Raw genomic sequence first — 20,053 nt, 5'->3', positions numbered from 1 at the left:
TTCCCCCGAAAGCTCCTTCGCACAAGCCCACCGGGATTTTACTCTTCACCCTTACCCGGTCCGGTTACCGAAGCCGGGGTAGGAGAGATGATGGCTGCTGCTGCTTGAAAAATCCCCCAGTTTCTACCCTGACAGCCCTCACTACGACCCAGGGGGAGAACTTTTTGCTGGACTCCTCGGATCCTAAGTCCGACGTAGGTGGGAGGCACTGAGAACAACGAGAGGCTCGCCCTAAAAGCCGGAAGGCCCTGGCGGGGCACGGAGATCAGACGAGGCGGGGTGCTCCCTCGCTTTTTCGATGTGTTGCACATCTAAGAGCTTCTTTCTTACTTTTTTTTTTCTTTTTTTTTGAACCCCCCCCCCTTGCAACCCCCCCCCCCCCGCTTTGGCTTCAGGGTTGCAAAAGCAAAGAGCAATAATAAAAAAAAAAAAAACCGCGCACACACTCAGACACACAGTGGCGACAGGGGAGAGTTGAAAAGACGCAGGAGAGAAGCAGGAGGCAGAAGGCAGCGGGAATGGAGCAATGGGAACGGGAAGCGGGCAGGTTCCCTCGCAAATCCCCCCTCCGGCCCCACACCGCCTCGCCGGCCCCGGCAGGGAAGCGAGGAGCCCGGCGAGCAGACGGAGGAGTGGAGCTCGCTCTAGGCAGCGGGCTTGGCCGGAGAATGGAGGAGCCGCCAAGCGACCGGCTGATTGGAAGAGAAACGCAGAGCGATGGAGGCGGGGGTAGGAGGACGATTTCTCTGCGGGGACTGGCGGCGGCGTACACGCCCGGGTCGGGCGCTGCAGAGCTTGGCTAGCTTTCAACCCGCGCTCGCCGGCTCCAGCCCCGCGCGCCACCACCCCCAGCCCTCCCGGCGGCTCCGCAGGTGAGTGCGAGCTGGGGGCAAAAAGACCCAAAAGTCTCAACACGCCCGCCCTACAAAAGGAAAAAAGGAAGAACAGAATTTTTCTCTTTTTTTGACTTTCGTGCAGCCCCCAGGGCGGTGGGAGGGAAGGGGTGAGGCTGAGCCGCCCGGAGGAGGCGGAGGGGCCAGGCGAGGCCGGCGTGGCCCGAGAGGCGGCGGCGCCGAGGCGGCTCTGACGGGCGAGCGCTCGGAGCGGCGCTGCGCTGCGCCGAGGCGGGCGGGCGGGCGGGCGGAGCGGGGCGGGCGGAGCGCGGCGCGTGGGGCTCGCCATTAGCCGTCGCTCCGCTTCGCCATCTCGGGCTTTGTCTGGCGACTGGCTGCCCCGGCGTCGGCTGCGGCGGAGCTGTGGCTCGGCTCTTCGGCCCGCCGCACCCTCTGGTGCCCCCGGCCTACGCTCCCATCCACACGCTCCGTAAGTGAGCCCCGGCGCGCGGATTTCGGGGGAGAGGGGTTGCTACGAGTGGCGGCGGCGCCGATCTCCATGCTCCCGGGCAGGCCTGGAAGCCATTCCCGGCTGGACTGAACCGGCTCCTCTGCCGGAGCCCGTCACCTCGTAGGTTCTGGGCTGTAAGGAGCAAAGAGATTTTGGTGTTTTTTATCGAACATGATTCCCCCCCCCCCTTTTTTTAAGTTTCGTTTGTGCCGCTTGGTAGTGAGGGGACCGCGAGGTAGACGCCGAAGCCTGGCGCCGCAATCGGCGTGCTTGCGCCCCAAGCCGGTGGCCACGCTCGGGGGATAAGGGAGGGCGCGGACCGTCCGCCCTAGGAGGCGGGAGAGGCTGGCCTGGAAGCCCGAGTATGAGCGGGGAGGACTTGGGGAGCGCTCCGGAGCAGGGCTGCGGGCACCTCCCGAGCCTCCCCGGCCGCCGGGGGGCCCTCCGGGCACCCTCTCCTCGGCCGTCCCTCCCGCGCCGGCCGAGCCTGCCAGTTCCCCCGCGGGTCTGGCGAGGTCGCTCTCGGCGCCTGCCCGCTCTCCTGCCTCGGCTCCGAGCCCCGCCGCCATCCGGGCGGCTGCGTGTCTCCCTGCCCCGGCCCCCCCTCCCCGGCGGCAGCGGCAGCAGCAGCCGCTGCCGCCACCACTACCCCCCTCCCCTCCTTCCTTCCCTCCGCCTCGGCCGCCCGGGTCCCCCCAGCTCCCGCCCCTCCTCCCAGCTGCCCCCCGCGGAGCCCGCCCGGGCAGGCTGTGGGAGGGAGCGGAGCCGGCGAGGCGGGCGGGCTGGCACTCGCTCCCCGGGGGTCGGTGTGCGCTCTACGGGGAAGGACGCGCTCGCTGCCCCGCTTCTCCCGCCCCCCCTCCCGCTCCTCCTCCTCCCTCCTCCTCCCCGCTCCGGCGGCGGAGGCTGCGGCGGCGGCGGGGGGTGTGCGAGCTGAGGCCGGGGCCGGCGGGCGGGCGGCGGGCGGGCTGCCTGCAGGCGGAGGGCGCTGTGCTTTGTGCTTTTCGCCGCGAGGAGCAGCAGGCAGCAGCCACAGCCGCCGCCGCCACAGCAGCAGCAGCAGCCGCCGCCCCAGCGCCGCCGCCGCGCCCGGAGGAGGAGCCGCTGCCGCCGCGGGAGGGAGCTGCGGCTGTGCCCGGCCGAGCGGGGGAGGGCGCCGCCGCTCAGAGCCGGGGAGGGAGCCGCCGGAGCGGGAAGCCCGGAGGCCGCGCTGCGCCCAGTAACCGAGGCGGCTGAGGACGCGCGCGGAGGTCGGGGCCGGGCGGCAGAGAGCAAGCGGCGGCTGCGGTGGACACCCGGTGGGGACCTGGGGCGACCACCGAGCAGGGGACTGGGGAGGACGCCGAGAGCCGGGGGAGGGGAAGGCAGGAAGCGAGGCCCGAGCCGAGCCCGGGCCGCGGGTGGAGGAGCCTGCGCTGCTCCGAGCCGGCAGGCGCAGTTCTCGCCGGCTGCCGGAGGGGGCGGCGGGGCCGGTGAGTGCTGCGCCCCCGCCTCCCGGCCGCCGTCCTCCCGCCCTCTGCTTGGCTCGGCTCCCCGGAGGCCGGGGCGGGGGCGCCGGCGGGGCTGGGCCGCAGGCTCGCGGGAGGAGGCGGCGATTCCCGCCGCGGTCGCGCCTCTCCGCCGGGCTCCTTCGTGCGCGTCGGGGTGGCGGCGCTTCTGGCTGGGGTGGGTGGCTCGGGGGCGGGGGCAGGCTAGACCGCTTCTCTCCGGCTGTTCGCCCGCCTGGGCGGGCGAGGACGGCGGTGGGTGCCCGGGAGGGGGGAGCGGCGGGAATCCGGATCCGGTCCCCGGGGGCGGTGCGGCCGCGGAGCTCCGGGGCTGGCGGCGGCTGCGCTGCGTCCGGGTCCCCGCCGGGTTGCGGAGGCGGGGGGAACCGGCTGGGGGGAGGCTGGAGGAGGAGACTGGGGCTCGTGCCCGCTTCCGTGGCCGCGCGCGCCCTTTACCCGCCCTTCCTCCTCCCCCGCCCAGCAGCCTGGGGCCTCCCCGGGGCGGGCGCTTGGAGGAGGAGGAGGTTTTTTTTTTTTTTTTTTGGCCGGGGTGGGGGAAGGAGGGCGGAGGGCGGGCGCTCGCCGCACGCGGGAGCTGGCAGCAGTCTCTCGCGTGGGCAGGGGAGGGCGCACGCCGCGGAGCGGGGCTGCAGGGGCTGGGGGAGGGGGCTGGGGGAAGAGGAGGAGCGCGTCCCACACCCACTGACCCTCCACCCAGTCTATTAGTATCTTGTCTGGGTCTTTCGGAGTGTGTGGACCTGTGCCCCGTCCGTTCTGGGAGGCGGGGAGGGATAGAAAGTCCCTCACCTCTCAGCCTTTCTGAGTGGAGACTGGTATTTCTTCTAAAGGGTGAGGTGGCTTTGACCCCGGGTTGCCCGGCCAGCACGACCGAGGAGGTGGCTGGACAGCTGGAGGATGAACGGAGAAGCCGACTGCCCCACAGACCTGGAAATGGCCGCCCCCAAAGGCCAAGGTACGGGCCCCCACTCCCAGCCCTCTTTAACTTAAATCCTCTTTTGCACATGGCTCTCTGCAGGGCTCACGCTCCTTCTAAAGGGTTTCTCCAGTCTGCATTCTCTGAATTGGGCAGGGGAGGTCTTGAGTGTGAGAGTCAAGCATCCCTCACACTTGGGGTTTGGCTAAATCCAAATTATTTGGCCTCCAGCCTATAAGCTGTGTTTTTCACACTCCCCCCCGAGTTTGAGGGGGAGAAGGAGCCTTGTGTAAGCCTCCCTTCTGGGGTTCCCAGTCAGCCTGAAGTGTGTCCTGCAATGGGAGGGAAGGAGGAGTGTGGAGGAAGATGGAGGAGGGGGGTTGGGAAGGCTTTTCAGGTTTTTAATTGATATTAGGAGGACAAGGTTTTTGCAGAGGCAGGTGGTGAGAAGGGTTGTTTCGGTGGTTTGAGGCCCCAAGCCATGGAAGGGGTATACATGACGAGACCCCTGCCTTGCTGGGGATCATCCAGTGGGGATCCAGTCTGTATGGGGTGGGGAGTAGGATGAACCTGAGCATCTGGCAATGCTTGTGGGACATTGAGGGGAGAGAGGATTATGGGTTCATGTGATCCGCTCTGCAGAAACCCTGGCCCAGGTTACCAGTTGCAAATGAAAATGTAGAGCCCTTTTGACTCCTGGCCTTGGATAACTATTCTCCCAGCTCACCTTCCAGGACAGCCCCCTTCCAGAGAGGCTGCAGCTCTCTGGGTCTACCTTTTAATGGCTAAAAGTAGCTGGTCCAAATCCCATTTTTTGCTTTCCTGGGGAGTTGGGCTGAAAAGACAACTTGGAGTTCTGAGCGTTCTCCTTGGAGCAGGGCCCTGAGAGCCTTTGCCCACCTGCCTGCCTCAGTGCTGCCCTATATGGTCCCTGCATTTTTGTCCCATTTTCCTTACTTGCCAGAAATTCTCTTTCGGTCTGCCTTGAGGGGCTAGGAGGGAGAGGAGAGGATGGAATACCCATGTCCCTAATGTTGGTTTCCAGCTGTAGTGGAAAGACTTCTGCATGGGTTTTCCTTACTGCCTGCACACCATCCTCAGTCCTTGCATGTGTAGGTATTCACCCAGAACTTGGACTTGAACTTGGCAGCACATTTAGATATGTTGTCTCTCTGTTTCCCTCCCTGTTCGATAAGCTAACTGCTTTCCCACAGGGCCCCAAATCACTGTACCTTCATCACTCCCCTCCCCACCCCACCCCAGTAAATAGAAACCCGTGGCAACCTGGCATGTTAGAAAATAATAATAGCTTTAAAGTAAGCCAGGCCCACATTGAAGCCTGGATTTTTAAGTATGACATTGTCTGGACTGGAGCCCCTGCCCTAATCCAGTACAGCCACAGTTTCCTTAGGGCTGAGCCATGTCTTGTTTGTGCCTTTAGATAGGAAGCAACTGGGCTGAGATGCTCTGGCGAGGAAGGGTTGGGGAACAGATTGGAGAGATAGCATGAGCCAGGCGTGATGGCCTCTCTTACCCCTCACCAGACCGCTGGTCCCAGGAAGACATGCTGACTTTGCTGGAATGCATGAAGAACAACCTTCCATCCAATGACAGCTCCAAGTTCAAAACCACTGAGTCACACATGGACTGGGAAAAAGTAGCATTTAAAGACTTTTCTGGAGACATGTGCAAGCTAAAATGGGTGGAGATTTCTAACGAGGTAACTGATCCCCCCTTTGCTGACATATGTGCATACCTACCGACACATACCCGTACCTCGACCTTCCTGGTGGGGAAATGAAACAGCAGTCTGTAAACAGGAAGGAAGGAGACCAGGAGAGGTGTTCATGTGGTTGCCTGGTAGCTCTCTGCCTCCCTTATACATTTCGGGAGGTGGCACGGTTGACAGAACTGGCCTAGAGTTCTCAGTTCTGCCACTTTTTAGCTAGGTGGGCTTGACTACTTACCGTCTCAGAGCTTCTGTTGCCTGAGCTGTTCAGGGAATTGAATGAGGTGCTGGCATGGACGACCATTTTGCAGTCGGGCAGTCACCTTGTTGCTGTCCTTTGGTGTGTACAGACTGCCTGGGCCTCTGCAGTAGGCATGGGCCAGTGCCTGGGTGTCAAGCACTGCCTGCATTGTGTGGCTGTTGGCCTCTGCTCTCCTTCTTTGATAAATTGAGTCTAATGGAGAGGAGAGGAGACCCATTGGAAAGTGGGGGTATGCTACTGGGTAGTGTTTCCCTCTTCCCAACTTCCCTTTTCACCCACCTCTCTTCTTCCAGGTGAGGAAGTTCCGTACGTTGACAGAATTGATCCTCGATGCTCAGGAACATGTTAAAAATCCTTACAAAGGCAAAAAACTTAAGGTGAGTAACCAGGAGGAGGAGCAGGAGGAGTAGGGGAGGGGTGGTCCATAGAATGGATGATGTTTGACCTCTCTCATGTCCTTGTCCCTCCTTCCAGAAACACCCAGATTTCCCAAAGAAGCCACTTACCCCTTATTTCCGCTTCTTCATGGAGAAGCGGGCCAAGTATGCAAAACTCCACCCTGAGATGAGCAACCTGGACCTAACCAAGATTCTGTCCAAGAAATACAAGGAGCTTCCGGAGAAGAAGAAGGTGGGGGGTGGGGGGTGAAGGCTGAGGGGAGGGAAAAGGTTGGGAGCAGCTGGTGTGGGATAGTTCTGTTGTGGGGACGTAGGCCTTAGAGGGACTTGGCAGCAAGGACATAGGTGAGTTGGCACAGCAGAGTAGGGTCTCAGGCAGCCATACCTGATCACTCCCTCCCAGGCCCACACATGGTCAGGCATAGGCACCACTGCAGACATAACCCAGACCGAGGCAGGCCCTCAGACCAACCTTTACCCATCAGACAGTGCCCAGCATTCTGTTTCATACAGCTCTTCTCTCACACATGCGTCGTCATGGCTAGGCCTGCGCAGCAGTTCCTCACTCTCTGTGACATTTCCTGTCTTGATCTCGTATGATGCTTACGATGTCCCTCATAAAGGTAGCTCCAGGAAAAGGGGTTATCCCGATTTTGTGGGCAAGGAACTGAGGTACAGGAGAGCTACGTGTCCCAGGTCACACAACTAATGATGCTAGAGCAGGTCTTGGACTTAGCGGCCTGGACTCTCTTGTGTAATGCCCTTTTCAATGCCATGTCCCACATGTTACATGGGCCTCCTTCTCCATGCACACATGTTCACCCAAGGACACACCTTGTCTCTCCTGGCCTCATGCTGTCCCCTGTATAGGTATGGCACTATGCCAGACCGTTGAAGGACGTTAACCTTGGGCAGAGGTTGCCAAAGCCTCCCAGGCAAAGATGGACACAATTAAACACAGAGCTCAGGAGGTCCCTTGCAGAGACAGGTAGCAAAACATTGGAGGAGCCCTGCAGATAGGACATGAGTGAGATGGGATGGGGAGAGAAATGGACACAAAAATGGGGTGCTAGAGGGCAAGGTGGAGCCAGGGAGAGGCATTGGTGAAGGGTAGTAGGAAAGACAAAAAAGCACATTTGCTGGAAGGAAACAAAGTTGTACACAGGCAGCTCTCAGAAAGTGGCATTGGCCACCACACTGTAAGTAGCCCTTTTTCCTGGTTTGCATAACCTGGCTGTGGACTCACATGCCCTTGGTGCCATACCCAAAAGAAGAGCCAGCTTGGTTGGGTAAAACCAGCTGTTGTGACTGCTGCCCAAGCCAAGCATAAGTAGGAATTGCTGGAGCTGTTCGTGACCCCTGTGATGAGGATGCTGGACAGTTGATTGTACACACAACACCCAAACACTCTCACAGGTGGGAGGGAGAGGCCGAGAGGCCAAGGGTCTGAGAACCAAGGAGGGACAGGAGAAACAGAGTGGACAAGATGCTGGCCTGGGGGACACAGACTTGGGCCTGTTCTCCTGACTCTACCACTGAATCGATGTATATGGGGCCTTTGGTAAGTCACTTCACTTCTCTGGGCCTGGTCTTTATCTGAGCTGTAGAGGGTGAGCCAGATCTGTGTGGTACCTTCCAGCTTGAAAAACTGCTGTCTTGTCTGAGGAGGACTGAGATTGGGGCAGAGGAGGCTGGGCTTTGCTCCTGGTTTTCTGCAGGAACTACAGGGAAAAGTAGAGCTGCCTCTTCTGAGAGGGTCAAGGGTTGGTCCTCAGCAATCACTGTGAGCCCATGGCGCCTTGCAGTGCCACTCTTGTGAACCTGGGAAAAAGGGAGAAAGAGAGGGGACACTGAGAGGGAGCCGGAACAGGAGGTAGTTGAGGAAGGGAAAGAGATTGGAAAGAAAGTACAGGAGGGAGGATATAGAGAGGTAGGAGAGATGCAGGGAGTCAGGTGGTGGTGGTAGGGAGGGTAAGGCTGATATAGGAGGAGGTAAAGGGAAGGGAAGCCAGTGGCAGAGGAGAGTAAGTGGGCTGAGGGCTGGCCAGCCAGGAGCCTGGAGGAAGGGATTGGATGATGATGGCTGAGGAAGGAGGGATGGTGTCAGAATCAGGAAGGAATGTGAAGGACCCAGAGGTAGAGGATTGAGGGGGTGGGGGGCGGAGAGAAATCCAGGAGACATATCTATTAGGATGTGATGACACTGTTAGAATTCACTCTGGGTTCCTCTTAACACAATGTCCCCTCATGCCTTGGAAGCAGGACTCAGCCTGCCCCTGGCTCTGTGGGCCACTTCAATGGGGTCAAAACGATATCAGCTGCCACAAATAATAGGAAGAGGGAGCGACAGGAACAAGGCCTCCACCTGACTCCTCATTGTGGGAGTTCTGTGGCACTGGAGCTGGGAGAGTCCCAGCTCTGCCACTGCCTACCGTGTGACTATGGGTAATGCTATGTCCCCCTTCTGGGACTCTTTCCCTCTCTTAAAAGGAGGGGATAGGATGTAGGATTTGGTGTCTAGGAGACACCTATAGCTCCCATTGTCTGTGGTTAGGCCAACAGGTCTGTCTATGGTGAGTGCCCCAGCCCGCTGGCGGGCAGGCTGCCTTCCCCTGTCCATTTGTGCAGACCTCAATTCTTCCAAGTCACAGAGTGGGAGGCAAAAAACCTAGCCAGGAGGCCTCTGGGTAGCTCGTGTAGCTCAGGGTGAGATAGGCTTTGGGTCCTGGATGACCCCGTCCCCTCCTTCCCCCAGATGAAATATATTCAGGACTTCCAGAGGGAGAAACAGGAGTTCGAGCGAAATCTGGCCAGATTCAGGTAAGGCAGTGGAGCCCAGAGGAGGGCCTCGGGGCACTGGGTGTGGCAGGATAGGCAAACACTGGCCTGAGCCTGGAGCTGGCCATCTGTGAGAAATGGAGATGGATGGGTCACACGAAGACCCTAGTGTGTCCTGCTCAGGGACAAGCAGGCAGCTGCTGTTCCTGTAAGCCCCTGCTGAAAGGTCTAGGAGGCTTGATGGGTGGGGCAGCTAGCTTGGGTCCACCCCAGCAGTGTCCCCCGCTGATCCTTGCTCCCCATGCCCTGGCTAGGGAGGATCACCCTGACCTAATCCAGAATGCCAAGAAGTCGGACATCCCTGAGAAGCCCAAAACCCCCCAGCAGCTGTGGTATACCCATGAGAAGAAGGTGTATCTCAAAGTACGGCCAGATGTGAGTGTCCGGCCAAGGGGTGGGGGTGGAGGGTGCACAGCAGTGGCAAGGGGGGAGCCGCACCAGGTCGGCCGGGCACGGTGCAGGGGAGCAGGAGAGGAGGCCCCTCCCCAGGGGTGGGCTGCATGGACAGGGCCTGGGCCAGCTGGCGTGCGAGCGTGTGTGTGCGTGCGTGTGTGAGCCTGTCCCCTCACACCCAGGCGGGATCCCCGCCTCTGAGCCTTCCCCTCCTGGCCTGCGGGGGACACTGACGTGACCTCCTGTGGCCTGAGGGGGCGGGGGCCTCTGTGCCCCCCTCCCCCTTCCCCCTGCCCCTGGCTGCCTGTGTGTGTCTGACGGCTTTTGGTTTGCAGGCCACTACGAAGGAGGTGAAGGACTCCCTGGGGAAGCAGTGGTCTCAGCTCTCGGACAAAAAGAGGCTGAAATGGATTCATAAGGCCCTGGAGCAGCGGAAGGAGTACGAGGTTAGGCTTCCGCTGCGCTCCTCCCCGTCCGGCTCTTCACGAGCTTCTGCCCTGTGACTCCGTGGCCACCGCACTCTGCGGGAGGCAGTCATTCCCCGTCTCTCCATTGAGGGAGGGGCCTTCTGGGCCCCTCACCTCTGCCCCTACCTTCCCTACCCCCGTCCCCCATGAGATCTCAGGCTAGGGCAGGGCAGGGCACCATGTCTCATTCAACACGGCAGACATGCAGACACCCCCCGGCTTTGCTCCCTGCCTCCCCTCCCCAGCGGCTCTCCCCTTCCCCTGCCCCAGCTAACCCCACACCCCATTGCCCTCCATCCCCCCACCTCACTCTGCAGGAGATTATGCGTGACTATATCCAGAAGCACCCCGAGCTGAACATCAGTGAGGAGGGTATCACCAAGTCCACCCTCACCAAGGCTGAACGCCAGCTCAAGGACAAGTTTGATGGGCGACCCACCAAGCCACCTCCGTGAGCGCTGCCCTGGGGTGGGTGGGTGAGTGGGCAAGTGGGCAGCTCGGGAGTGGGGTCAGCGAAGGACGCCGGCCCAGACTCTGCACGTGAGGAGGCCCGCGCCCTGCTTGCTCACGGGTGCACCTCTCTTCCTGCCGGTTCTGATAGGAACAGCTACTCGCTGTACTGCGCAGAGCTCATGGCCAACATGAAGGATGTGCCCAGCACGGAGCGCATGGTCCTGTGCAGCCAGCAGTGGAAGCTGCTCTCCCAGAAGGAAAAAGATGCCTATCACAAGAAGTGTGACCAGGTGAGCTGTGGCAGGGGCCACAGCTGGAGACCTTTGGGCCTCACCCGGGGGGATTGAAGCGTGAGGTCTGACCCTTCTAGGGCCAGCTAGTTATTGGTCACATGTGCCTTGGACGGCTGCTTCCCACCTTGGTGGTGTGCTGTGTTTAGCATCTGGGCCAGTCAAGGCAGACAGCCCAGGCCCCATGCCTACCATGTGTGCAAGCCTCTGGAGCCCTGCTGAGGGAGCCTGTCCTCCCAGGACTAGAGGATCTCTGGCGAGGCTGTCCCTAGACTGACCCTGATTTTCCCCTCGCTTTCCCAGAAAAAGAAAGATTACGAGGTGGAACTGCTCCGTTTTCTCGAGGTGAGTGCTCCTCCAGGCGGGGCAGAGGGAGAGAGGGCTGGGGCTTGGCGGGGCGCAGCGCCGGGACCACCTGGGGAGGTGACCGGATGCGGCCTGGGGACCATGCCCCTCTGCCCCCCGACCAGAGCCTGCCGGAGGAGGAGCAGCAGCGGGTCCTGGGGGAAGAAAAGATGCTGAGTATCGGCAAGAAGCAGGCGCCCAGCCCCGCCTCCAAGAAGCCCTCCCAGGAAGCGGGCAAGGTGAGCGGGGGCACGGCCGGGCGGTGGGCGGGGGAGGGCAGGGCTCCGGTGCTCACCCCGTGGGTGCGACCCTCTCTACGCCCCGACAGGGCGGCTCGGAGAAGCCTAAGCGGCCCGTGTCGGCCATGTTCATCTTTTCTGAGGAGAAGCGGCGGCAGCTGCAGGAGGAACGGCCCGAGCTCTCGGAGAGCGAGCTGACCCGCCTGCTGGCCCGCATGTGGAACGACTTGTCCGAGAAGAAGAAGGTCAGGCTGCTGCTTCAGTGCCCCCAGCGGGGCTGCCAGCCACTTCCTCCCCAGGGGGAGCCAGGCCGCCTCGCCCCTGCCGTGTGGGCCACACGTGTGCCCGGGCCCAGATGGTGGGGCCGGGAGCCCAGCGCGCCGGAAGGCGGGAAGCTGTCCGCTGAGGGCCGTCAGCTCCCTGGAGAGCAGGCCCGTGGGCGGGGGCTGAGCCCCAGGCGGGAGACATCTGCACCGGCCCACGCCGCCGCTCGCGCAGCCCCTGCAGCCCAGAGAGCCCGCCACTGCTGGGTGGGGATCGAGCGCCCCCTGGGGGTGGCCGGAAGGCTGACACCCTGTGCCATCCCTTGCAGGCCAAGTACAAGGCCCGGGAGGCTGCGCTGAAGGCCCAGTCGGAGAGGAAGCCTGGCGGGGAGCGTGAGGAACGGGGCAAGCTGCCCGAGTCGCCCAAGAGAGCCGAGGAGATCTGGCAACAGAGTGTCATCGGCGACTACCTGGCCCGCTTCAAGGTGGCAGGGAGCGGGACAGGTTATTCTGTATCCTCCAGCCCCAGGTGACCCCTCCCAGCTCATACCCCATTGTGTCCTCAGAATGACCGGGTGAAGGCCATGAAAGCCATGGAGATGACTTGGAACAACATGGAGAAGAAGGAGAAACTGATGTGGATTAAGAAGGCAGCCGAGGACCAAAAGCGATATGAGGTGGGAAGGGGGCTCATATCCCCCTCCACTTAAAGCTCAAGAGCTCTCCTTTGGGTGGGCACCTCCCCTCCCTGTGTGGGACTCTGAGCCGCGAGTCCCAGCTTTAGTCGTGCAACTCTGGGCAGGTCTGTTCTTTTCTCTGAGCCTCAGTCTCTCCTCATCAGTAAGATGGGGGTGCCTGCCAGCCTCTAGGGTGGTTAGTTGGGGAACATGAATATACATATGAGAGCTCTTTTAAACTGTACTGCCTGACCCAGAACGTGAGTGCTTAGGAAGTTGCTTCCTGGCTGTGCCTCAGTTTCTCCTCTTTCCCAGCACATCAGAGGAGAATCAGCTAAGGCACTGATGGCATGGGGCAAGGGGCAGCAATATTCCAGGGTGTGGGGATGGGGGGATGAGTGTGACCTTTCCAGGTTTCCCCACAGAGAGAGCTGAGTGAGATGCGGGCCCCTCCGGCTGCCGCAAACTCTTCCAAGAAGATGAAGTTTCAGGGAGAACCCAAGAAGCCTCCCATGTGAGCCTGGGGCCAGGAGCCTGCCTTGGGGGTACGGAGGGTCAGGGCTGGAGGGCTGCTTTATTGGGATCCTGACCCTCCCTGTACCATCCCCATCTCCCAGGAACGGTTACCAGAAGTTCTCTCAGGAGCTGCTGTCTAACGGGGAACTTAACCACTTGCCGCTGAAGGAGCGCATGGTGGAGATTGGCAGCCGCTGGCAGCGCATCTCCCAGAGCCAGAAGGAGCACTACAAAAAGCTGGCCGAAGAGCAGCAGAAGCAGTACAAGGTGCACCTGGACCTGTGGGTCAAGGTGAGCAGGCCAGGGGCCCTTGGAAGGAAGAAGGAGGCATCCCCTGGCTGGTTCTCATGATTTCTGAATTCAGTGCCCCAGCAGTCCTACAGGGCAACAGTTACTATCACCCTTTTAAAGATAAGGAAATCAAGGTTCAGAGAGGTTAAGTACACAGTAAATAGAAGAACCCAAATCAGACGGCCTTTTCTTCCCTCCAGCTGGGACCAGGAGACCGCTCCTAGACTCTGGCTCATCTTCCTGCCTCTGAGCCTCTCCTCTGTACCTTGGTGAAGTCGTATCTATAAAGTGGGGAGAATCACCTATGTCCTCCCCAGCCACCATGGCAGGTCTGCCAAGGACCCAGGGAGATAGCGGGGATTAGGTGTTCCAGAAGTTCAGTGAGCCCCACTGCCTCGTCAGTGGCTCAAGGGTTGCTGTTGGCATGGAGTTGATGATGCCAGGCTACATGAGTCACCATGGGGGCACTTCTGAATTGAGGAAGGCCCTGACTGTGGAGGCTCCATTTGGATAGAGCAACATGAGGGACATGAAAACCAAGAGTCTTAGTACAGGGTGGCTTAGAGAAGGATTCAGGGCATTGTAAGCAGAAACACCAAGGCTGTCTTCTTAGATGCCAGGGGCTCTCTGCAGAGACCCCAAAGTATGGGGGAGTCTGTGAGAGGTAAAGGTGGGATAATGATGTATAAAGCTCACTTGCTCAGCGTGCTGTTAGCAGTAGTTTGGGTGGTGTTCAGCCCTCACTTCCTTCTCTGTCTCTCCCAGAGTCTGTCTCCCCAGGACCGTGCAGCATATAAGGAATACATCTCCAACGTGAGTCTGGGAACCGGGCAGTGGTGGGAGAGGGAGACTTGGAGGGGGGCAATGGTCTGAAACTCTTGGCCACCCCCGTTGTGTGTCCCCATCCTCTCCTGCAGAAACGTAAGAGCATGACCAAGCTGCGAGGCCCGAACCCCAAGTCCAGCCGGACTACCCTGCAGTCCAAGTCGGTAAGAAGCCCCTCCCGGCCGGGCGGTGGGTGTCTGTGGAGTAGCTGGGCAGAGACCACAGGCGTGTCTCCACCCCTCCTAGGAGTCTGAAGAGGACGACGAAGAGGACGACGACGACGACGACGAGGATGACGAAGAGGAGGACGATGACAATGGGGACTCCTCCGAGGACGGCGGGGACTCCTCCGAGTCCAGCAGCGAGGATGAGAGCGAGGATGGGGACGAGGTGGGCAGATGGGACACGGGAGGGCGGCTGGGTCCTGCAAGGAGGGCCGCCCGTGACTGCATGTTCTTCTTCCTGTCCCCGCCCAGAATGAAGAGGATGATGAGGACGACGATGAGGATGAGGACGAGGACGAGGACGAGGACAACGAGTCTGAGGGCAGCAGCTCCAGCTCTTCCTCTTCAGGGGACTCCTCGGACTCTGACTCCAACTGAGGCTCAGCCCACCCCAGGGCAGCCAGGGAGAGCCCAGGAGCTCCCCTCCCTAGCTGACCACCTTCGTTTCTCCCCCATGTTCTGTTCCTTGCCCCCTGGCCTCCCCCACTTTCTTTCTTTCTTCCTTTCTTTTTTTTTTTAAACAAAATACAGTGGGGTAGGGGGCTGGAGGAGCCCAGGCCAGGACTCTGCAGCCTCAGAGACAGCAGCCCTGGGGGGTCCTCCAGGGAGAGCAACCATCAGACTGAGCCAGCACTGGACCAGTCCGGCCCACCCTACCCCTCTTCTGCACTCGCAGTTCCGGCCTGGACAATGGACCGGGGAGTGGGGTGGGGGGCCCCGAAGAGTTCAGTGAGGCCCTCCACACCTGCACACCCCAAGGTGGGGTGGAAGCTTGGAGAGGACCCCTTTCTTCCCAGAGGGGCTTGCCGCCTGGATGCCTGCATTGGAACTGGAGGCAGGGAACGTGGGGAGAGGAGGGCGGGTGCCTTTGACACATAGGCACTGCCCCAATGGTCCTCTCCCCTGCCCCCTGCAGGAAGGAGCTGCCTGGACCCACTCATGGGGGGGGGCCGAAGTGTTTTTTATATATGTGTATATATTTTTTTTTTAAGCTCTGAGCTGTCAACGAGACGTTTCCTACCGATCTCGGCTGCCGTCTCTGTTGTCTTTCTGGGAGAGGGAGGGTTCAGGGGGTAGGTTTGGAACTTTTTAAAAATGGTCTTGATTTGTGTGGAAGAGAGACTGTCAGATGGGTGCACGCGCGTGCGCGTGTGTGTGTGTATGTGTGTGCACGTGTGTGTGCGTTTGTGTGCGTGTGTGTCCGTGTCCTGTACGTAGCACGGGTGCATCTGTGGATGTGTGCAAGTGTGTGTGGAAGAGAGAAGGGGATCTGTCCTGGAGCCCACCTCAGTTTTTGTGAATCTGGAAAAAGGGAGGGCCAGGGAGATGTTGACCCTGGTGGGAACAGGCTGAGGCTGCCCCTTTCTCCCATCCTCTGCTTTGCCTAGTCTCTGATTCCATTTGGGGGAGTGTACTGAAACCACTTGGATGCTGTCTCCCAGTTTCCGTCTGCCAGGGTGATATGCAGCTGGGCTGCTGCTGGTCTCTGTCATCAGCAGGAAGGTGGGAAGGTGGTGTGAACCTTAAAGCTTTTATTTGGTGGAAAAGGCCTCCGCAGCTCATCTGAGGGGTCAACCTGGCCACCCGAGGCCCAGAACCTGGGCTTCAAGAAATGTGTTGGGAGCTTTTAAGCTCCACATCCCTCCCACCTTCCTTCATGTCCTCCAGCTGCCCCCATTTCCTTTGATTTCTCAGGTCTGTCCCTCTTGGCCCTACCCCCCTACCCCCCAACCCCATTGCTGGGGAACAGGTCTGCAAAAGCTGCTTTTGCAGCTGTCCCTCTGACCTTTCCCAGCCATCCCAAACTTTTGGGTACCCTTGATTTTTTGACTCTTACGTCAAGCCACCTTATCTCTGTGGATTTAATTTTTTTGTTTTTGACTAAATTTGGGGGTTTCTCTTTTTAAAAAAACAATCGTTAGTGACCTATTTAATCAGGGCTTTGTGCTTTTCCACCTTTCCTCTCTGAATGAAAGCCAAGCAATGGGGGAGGAGTGGGAACTCCACCAAGGAAGTGGGGCAGGAAAGGTGAGGGGGCCCTAGCCCCAGAGAGGCTAGTGGTTCCATCTCCCAAAGGAAGGCAGGAACAATCTCTGCTTTGCCTTGGACTGTGGTGCTGGGGGTGGGGAGACCTAAGGAGGGGCACTCCCACTCCCCTTTTCCTGATCCTGGAATTAGGTACAGGGGTTTATAGGTTCTATTTCTTCCTGAGAGCCCCTGCAAAGAACCCCATTTCCTTGTCTGAATGCCCCTGCACTGTTGTGTTTTAGTGGAATGTGTTTTCATTTAAAAACAACTGTGAGCGGGGTGCTTTTTTTTCCCGTTTTAAAATTTAAAAAATTCTTACAGTACAAACAGGGCTGTGGGGGTGGGGTTGTCGGTGCTGTAAGAGGTCACTCTGAGTGCATTTTGGCACTGGGACGGGATAGCTGGGGTGGGAGGACCCCCATCCCCCCCTTTTTTTCTAATATTTAAAGAGTGTTTTATAGGTTTCAACAACCACCACAACTTGAATTTGTATCATGGGAGGTGGGAGGGAGTTGCTTAGAGGTGTCTGCCTAAGCTTAAGGCCAACTGTGGAAGTTTTGTTTTCCTTTTTTTTTTGTAAAATAAAGTGAAAAACTGAGGTTTGACTGCTGTCTGGTCACTGGAATTAGGGAAGGTGGGCGGCATGGATGACCCAACAGGTTTGATACAGAAAGATCCTCGAAGCCAGCTTGTTTGCCCTTTCTTGAGTCATCTTTGTCTTTCCTAAAAATTCCATAGGCAACCTGCCTTCACATTGTTCTGTGCTACTGTTCTTGCACTTTCAATTGAGTTTGTTCACCTTGGGTTGTCAAACCACTAAGGTCTCTGAGAAGCTGGAGAACAAATGCATTTTCACTCATAGCGCATTGCCTTGGGAAAATGGAGGGGATGACCTATTGGGGTCAAGGGTTCACCCTGGGTATGCAAGCCCTCATCGTGCATCATGGGGAGTGGAGCCCTCAGCTCCACCCAGGGTTAGGGATGACTTTCCTAACTCCACCCAGGCCTCTGAGGGGAAGCAGGCTGGGCTGAGATGACTCGCTCTCTGTGGTTAAGGAGACAGCCTTCTCTACACAGGCCTTGGCCGGGATCCTGGGATAGCGAAAGGCTGAAGACCCAGGCCCTGCCTAAGAGCTCTCCCTCAACCCTCACCCCTCTCCTATTCCTGGCCAAACTAAAAGCTTGTTGCCCATCATAGTCCCGTTTCCTCACCTCCAACTCACCATTTCCTTGAGGCTACTTTCTAAGGTCACCAACATGTTCATCATTAGATCTAGTGGACACTTGTCTGTCTCTTGCCTTCTAGGTCCAGTCTGCTGGTGTCAGCTTTTCCTCCTCATTCTATCCTGGGTGTTTATGTCTCTTGCCTGAACCTCCAATTGTCACCCATATGCAACCATTCCAAAGGTGGTAACTCCAGAGACCGCTCTTCCAAGTTGCAGACCTGTGTAGATACCTGTGTATCCTCTGGGCTATCTTGTAGGTACTTCATACCTCAAGACCCAAAATGATCACCAATGGTTTAGTCATTCAACCTAGAAACCAAGGTGTCAGCCTTGACTCCTCGCCCTCTTTCACCTCCATGTTTAATCGATCACTTAGACGTCTCCATTCCACTCTCAAATCTGTCTACCCGTCTACCCTTCTCCATTCCCATTCTTCCTAAGACTACTTCCATCGCTCAACTTTTGCAAAGACTTCCTAAAACTGGTCTTCCTATTTGCACTCTTGCACTCTATAGTCCATACAGCACACAACAGCCAAAGTTGTCCTAAAAAAACCAAATCTGATTACTTCTGTACTTATTTCCCATGTCTTACCATGTCACACAAGGCCTGGCCCTTGCATCCCTTCCCTCACCTTCTTTTACCCTACTCTTCCTAATCCCTCTTAATGATCCAACCAAGTGATTTCTCTTCTGTTCCTCAAACATGTCTACCACAGGGCCTTTGCACTTTTTCTCTCTGCCCAGAATGGCCCTTCCCCCAACTCTACACATACCTGGTTTTCTCATCCTTCAGGCCTCAGCTCAAATGTCACATCATAGATAGGCCTTTTCCAACCACCCTCTCTAGAGAGGCCTCCTCCTTCATTTCCTTAAGTATTTGTTTACTTGTTTATTATCTATCTCCCCAAGTAGAAGACACCCTACCTTCTTGTTCATTACAGTAAGCCCCACACCTAAAACTGCCTGGCATATATTCAACACTCAAGAAATGTGTTGAATGAGTAAGTATGGCCCACAAGGGGGGATCTGTTGCCACTTCTGGCCTCTCTGCCCCAACTCTAGCCACACCAGCCATGCATGTCTCACATACACCACACTCTCTTCCAGGGTCTGTACACGTGCTGTTTTCTCTGCCTAGTTAACTCACGGCTCCACTTTATTTATTTATTTATTTATTTATTTATTTATTTTTTTTTTTTTTTAAAGATGACCGGTAAGGGGATCTCAACCCTTGGCTTGGTGTTGTCAGCACCACGCTCAGCCAGTGAGCGAACCGGCCATCCGTATATGGGATCCGAACCCGGGGCCTTGGTGTTATCAGCACCGTACTCTCCCGAGTGAGCCACGGGCCAGCCCCACGGCTCCACTTTAAAAGGCCACTTTCTCCAGGTGACCTTCCCTGAACCCCTAACAAAAAAGGTCTCCATGACATGTTTCTTCAGCAGCCTGGATGCCTAAACACTCAAACTTGTGTCTTCCATGTCAGTCTTTGCTGGACTGTAAGCTTCACTAGGACAAGGTCCATGTGTCTCTCTTGCTCATTGCTGTAACCCCAGGGGCTCCCCCAGAGCCAGGACCAGCTCAGGCCTTAGTGTTTATTAACTGGTCCTAACTGTGGAGACTGGGCACCTGCCCCAAAAGGTTACTACCACAGAACAGCCCAGGCCAAGTGGCAAATGAATAGTATAGTCCAGTTATAAAGAAGTTTAGTATGAGGATGGCCACGGGTGGGGATATGAGGAAGGACTTAGGTAAACAGGGAAGAGTCAGCAGGTTTCCTGGGCATGTGCAAATTCCTTGGGGCAGAATGCACTGGGCATATTTAGGTAAGAAACAGATCAGCATCACTTCAGTGGAGAATTCCTGAAAGGGAGGTGGGAGAGAAGAGGAAAGGCCGAGGCCATTCTGTAGAAGGTCCTAAAGGCCTGGCTCACTTCTTTGCTCCAGATCCAAGTTCAACCACCTTCTGAGAGTCTCCACCAGCTGGTCCCACAGTAACCCCAATATACACCAAATTGAACTTATCCTCCTGTATCCTCTCAAGTCCTCCTTGGAATTCCTTATCCTAGTTAAAGGTGTTTTCAGGGCCTCCCTCTCCTTTACCCCATACAGCTCAATCAGTAACGAAAACCTGCTGCTCTTAAGTTACTCTCCAGAATCCACATTCCAGAGTGAATGCAAGCCTGGTAAAATGATTCCCCTTGAGGACTCCTCATCACCTACAGGGTTAAAGGCCACAAACTCCTCAGCATATACTTAGTCCTGTACGATCTGGCCTGCTCACCTCCTGCTGCTCCCTCACTCACTCCCATGTTCCAGCCAGTCCCCAGACTGATCCATACTTCTGAAGCTTACTGTTGAAGTTATCTAATGCCTTCTTGGCCTATCTTGACCTGGTTCATTTCCTCCTCCAAGAAGGATTTCCCGGAGCTGACCTGTTAGCTTAGTTGGTTAGAGCATGGTACTGATAACACCAGGATCCTGTACCAGCCAGCCACCCAAAAAAAAAAAAGAAAGAAAAGAAAAAAGCAAGATGGATTTCCTGACCAATTCTCTTTCGTCATGTGATGCCACCTCTGTACTCTGTGCACATCTCTGTTGTTTTTATCACACTATTTTGCAATTATTTTCCTACAGGTCTGTCTACCCCACAAGACTAAACTTAAGGAAACACATCTGTCTTATTTGGTCTTTGTATCCCCGCACCTGGAGCACCGTAAAGAAACAGCTAAGACTTACCAAGCATTTACACCGAGCTAAGAGTTTCACGTGTACTGACTTGTTAATCCTCACAATGACCAAATGAGATAGATACTATCGTT

General features: G+C 57.4%; 1 protein-coding gene across 6 annotated transcripts; it reads left to right on the top strand.

Moving 5' to 3' along the window:
* The first annotated feature begins 818 nt into the window (after positions 1-818).
* UBTF (upstream binding transcription factor) lies at positions 819-14,453 on the top strand. 6 transcript variants are annotated; one of them, XM_063080906.1, is made up of 21 exons: positions 819-872; positions 3,680-3,804; positions 5,310-5,485; positions 6,050-6,133; positions 6,231-6,386; positions 8,910-8,974; positions 9,247-9,367; positions 9,721-9,831; positions 10,170-10,303; positions 10,454-10,595; positions 10,899-10,940; positions 11,066-11,179; positions 11,269-11,424; positions 11,772-11,927; positions 12,009-12,119; positions 12,545-12,633; positions 12,737-12,926; positions 13,692-13,739; positions 13,844-13,915; positions 13,998-14,141; positions 14,228-14,453. In XM_063080906.1, exons 2-21 carry the CDS (start codon positions 3,747-3,749, stop codon positions 14,351-14,353), a joined length of 2,295 nt encoding a protein of 764 aa, XP_062936976.1. In that variant the 5' UTR covers positions 819-872; positions 3,680-3,746; the 3' UTR covers positions 14,354-14,453. The 6 variants fall into 6 exon arrangements, with proteins under 6 accessions (XP_062936976.1, XP_062936974.1, XP_062936973.1 ...); XM_063080904.1 differs by lacking the exon at positions 819-872 and adding an exon at positions 1,147-1,323; XM_063080903.1 differs by lacking the exon at positions 819-872 and adding an exon at positions 2,094-2,642.
* The last annotated feature ends 5,600 nt before the right edge of the window (positions 14,454-20,053 follow it).

The sequence above is a fragment of the Cynocephalus volans genome, chromosome 16 (genome assembly GCF_027409185.1).
Source record: "Cynocephalus volans isolate mCynVol1 chromosome 16, mCynVol1.pri, whole genome shotgun sequence".
Lineage (NCBI taxonomy): Eukaryota > Metazoa > Chordata > Mammalia > Dermoptera > Cynocephalidae > Cynocephalus > Cynocephalus volans.
Note: the sequence above shows the minus strand (reverse complement) of the source record. Positions and strands in the feature narration are given on the sequence as shown.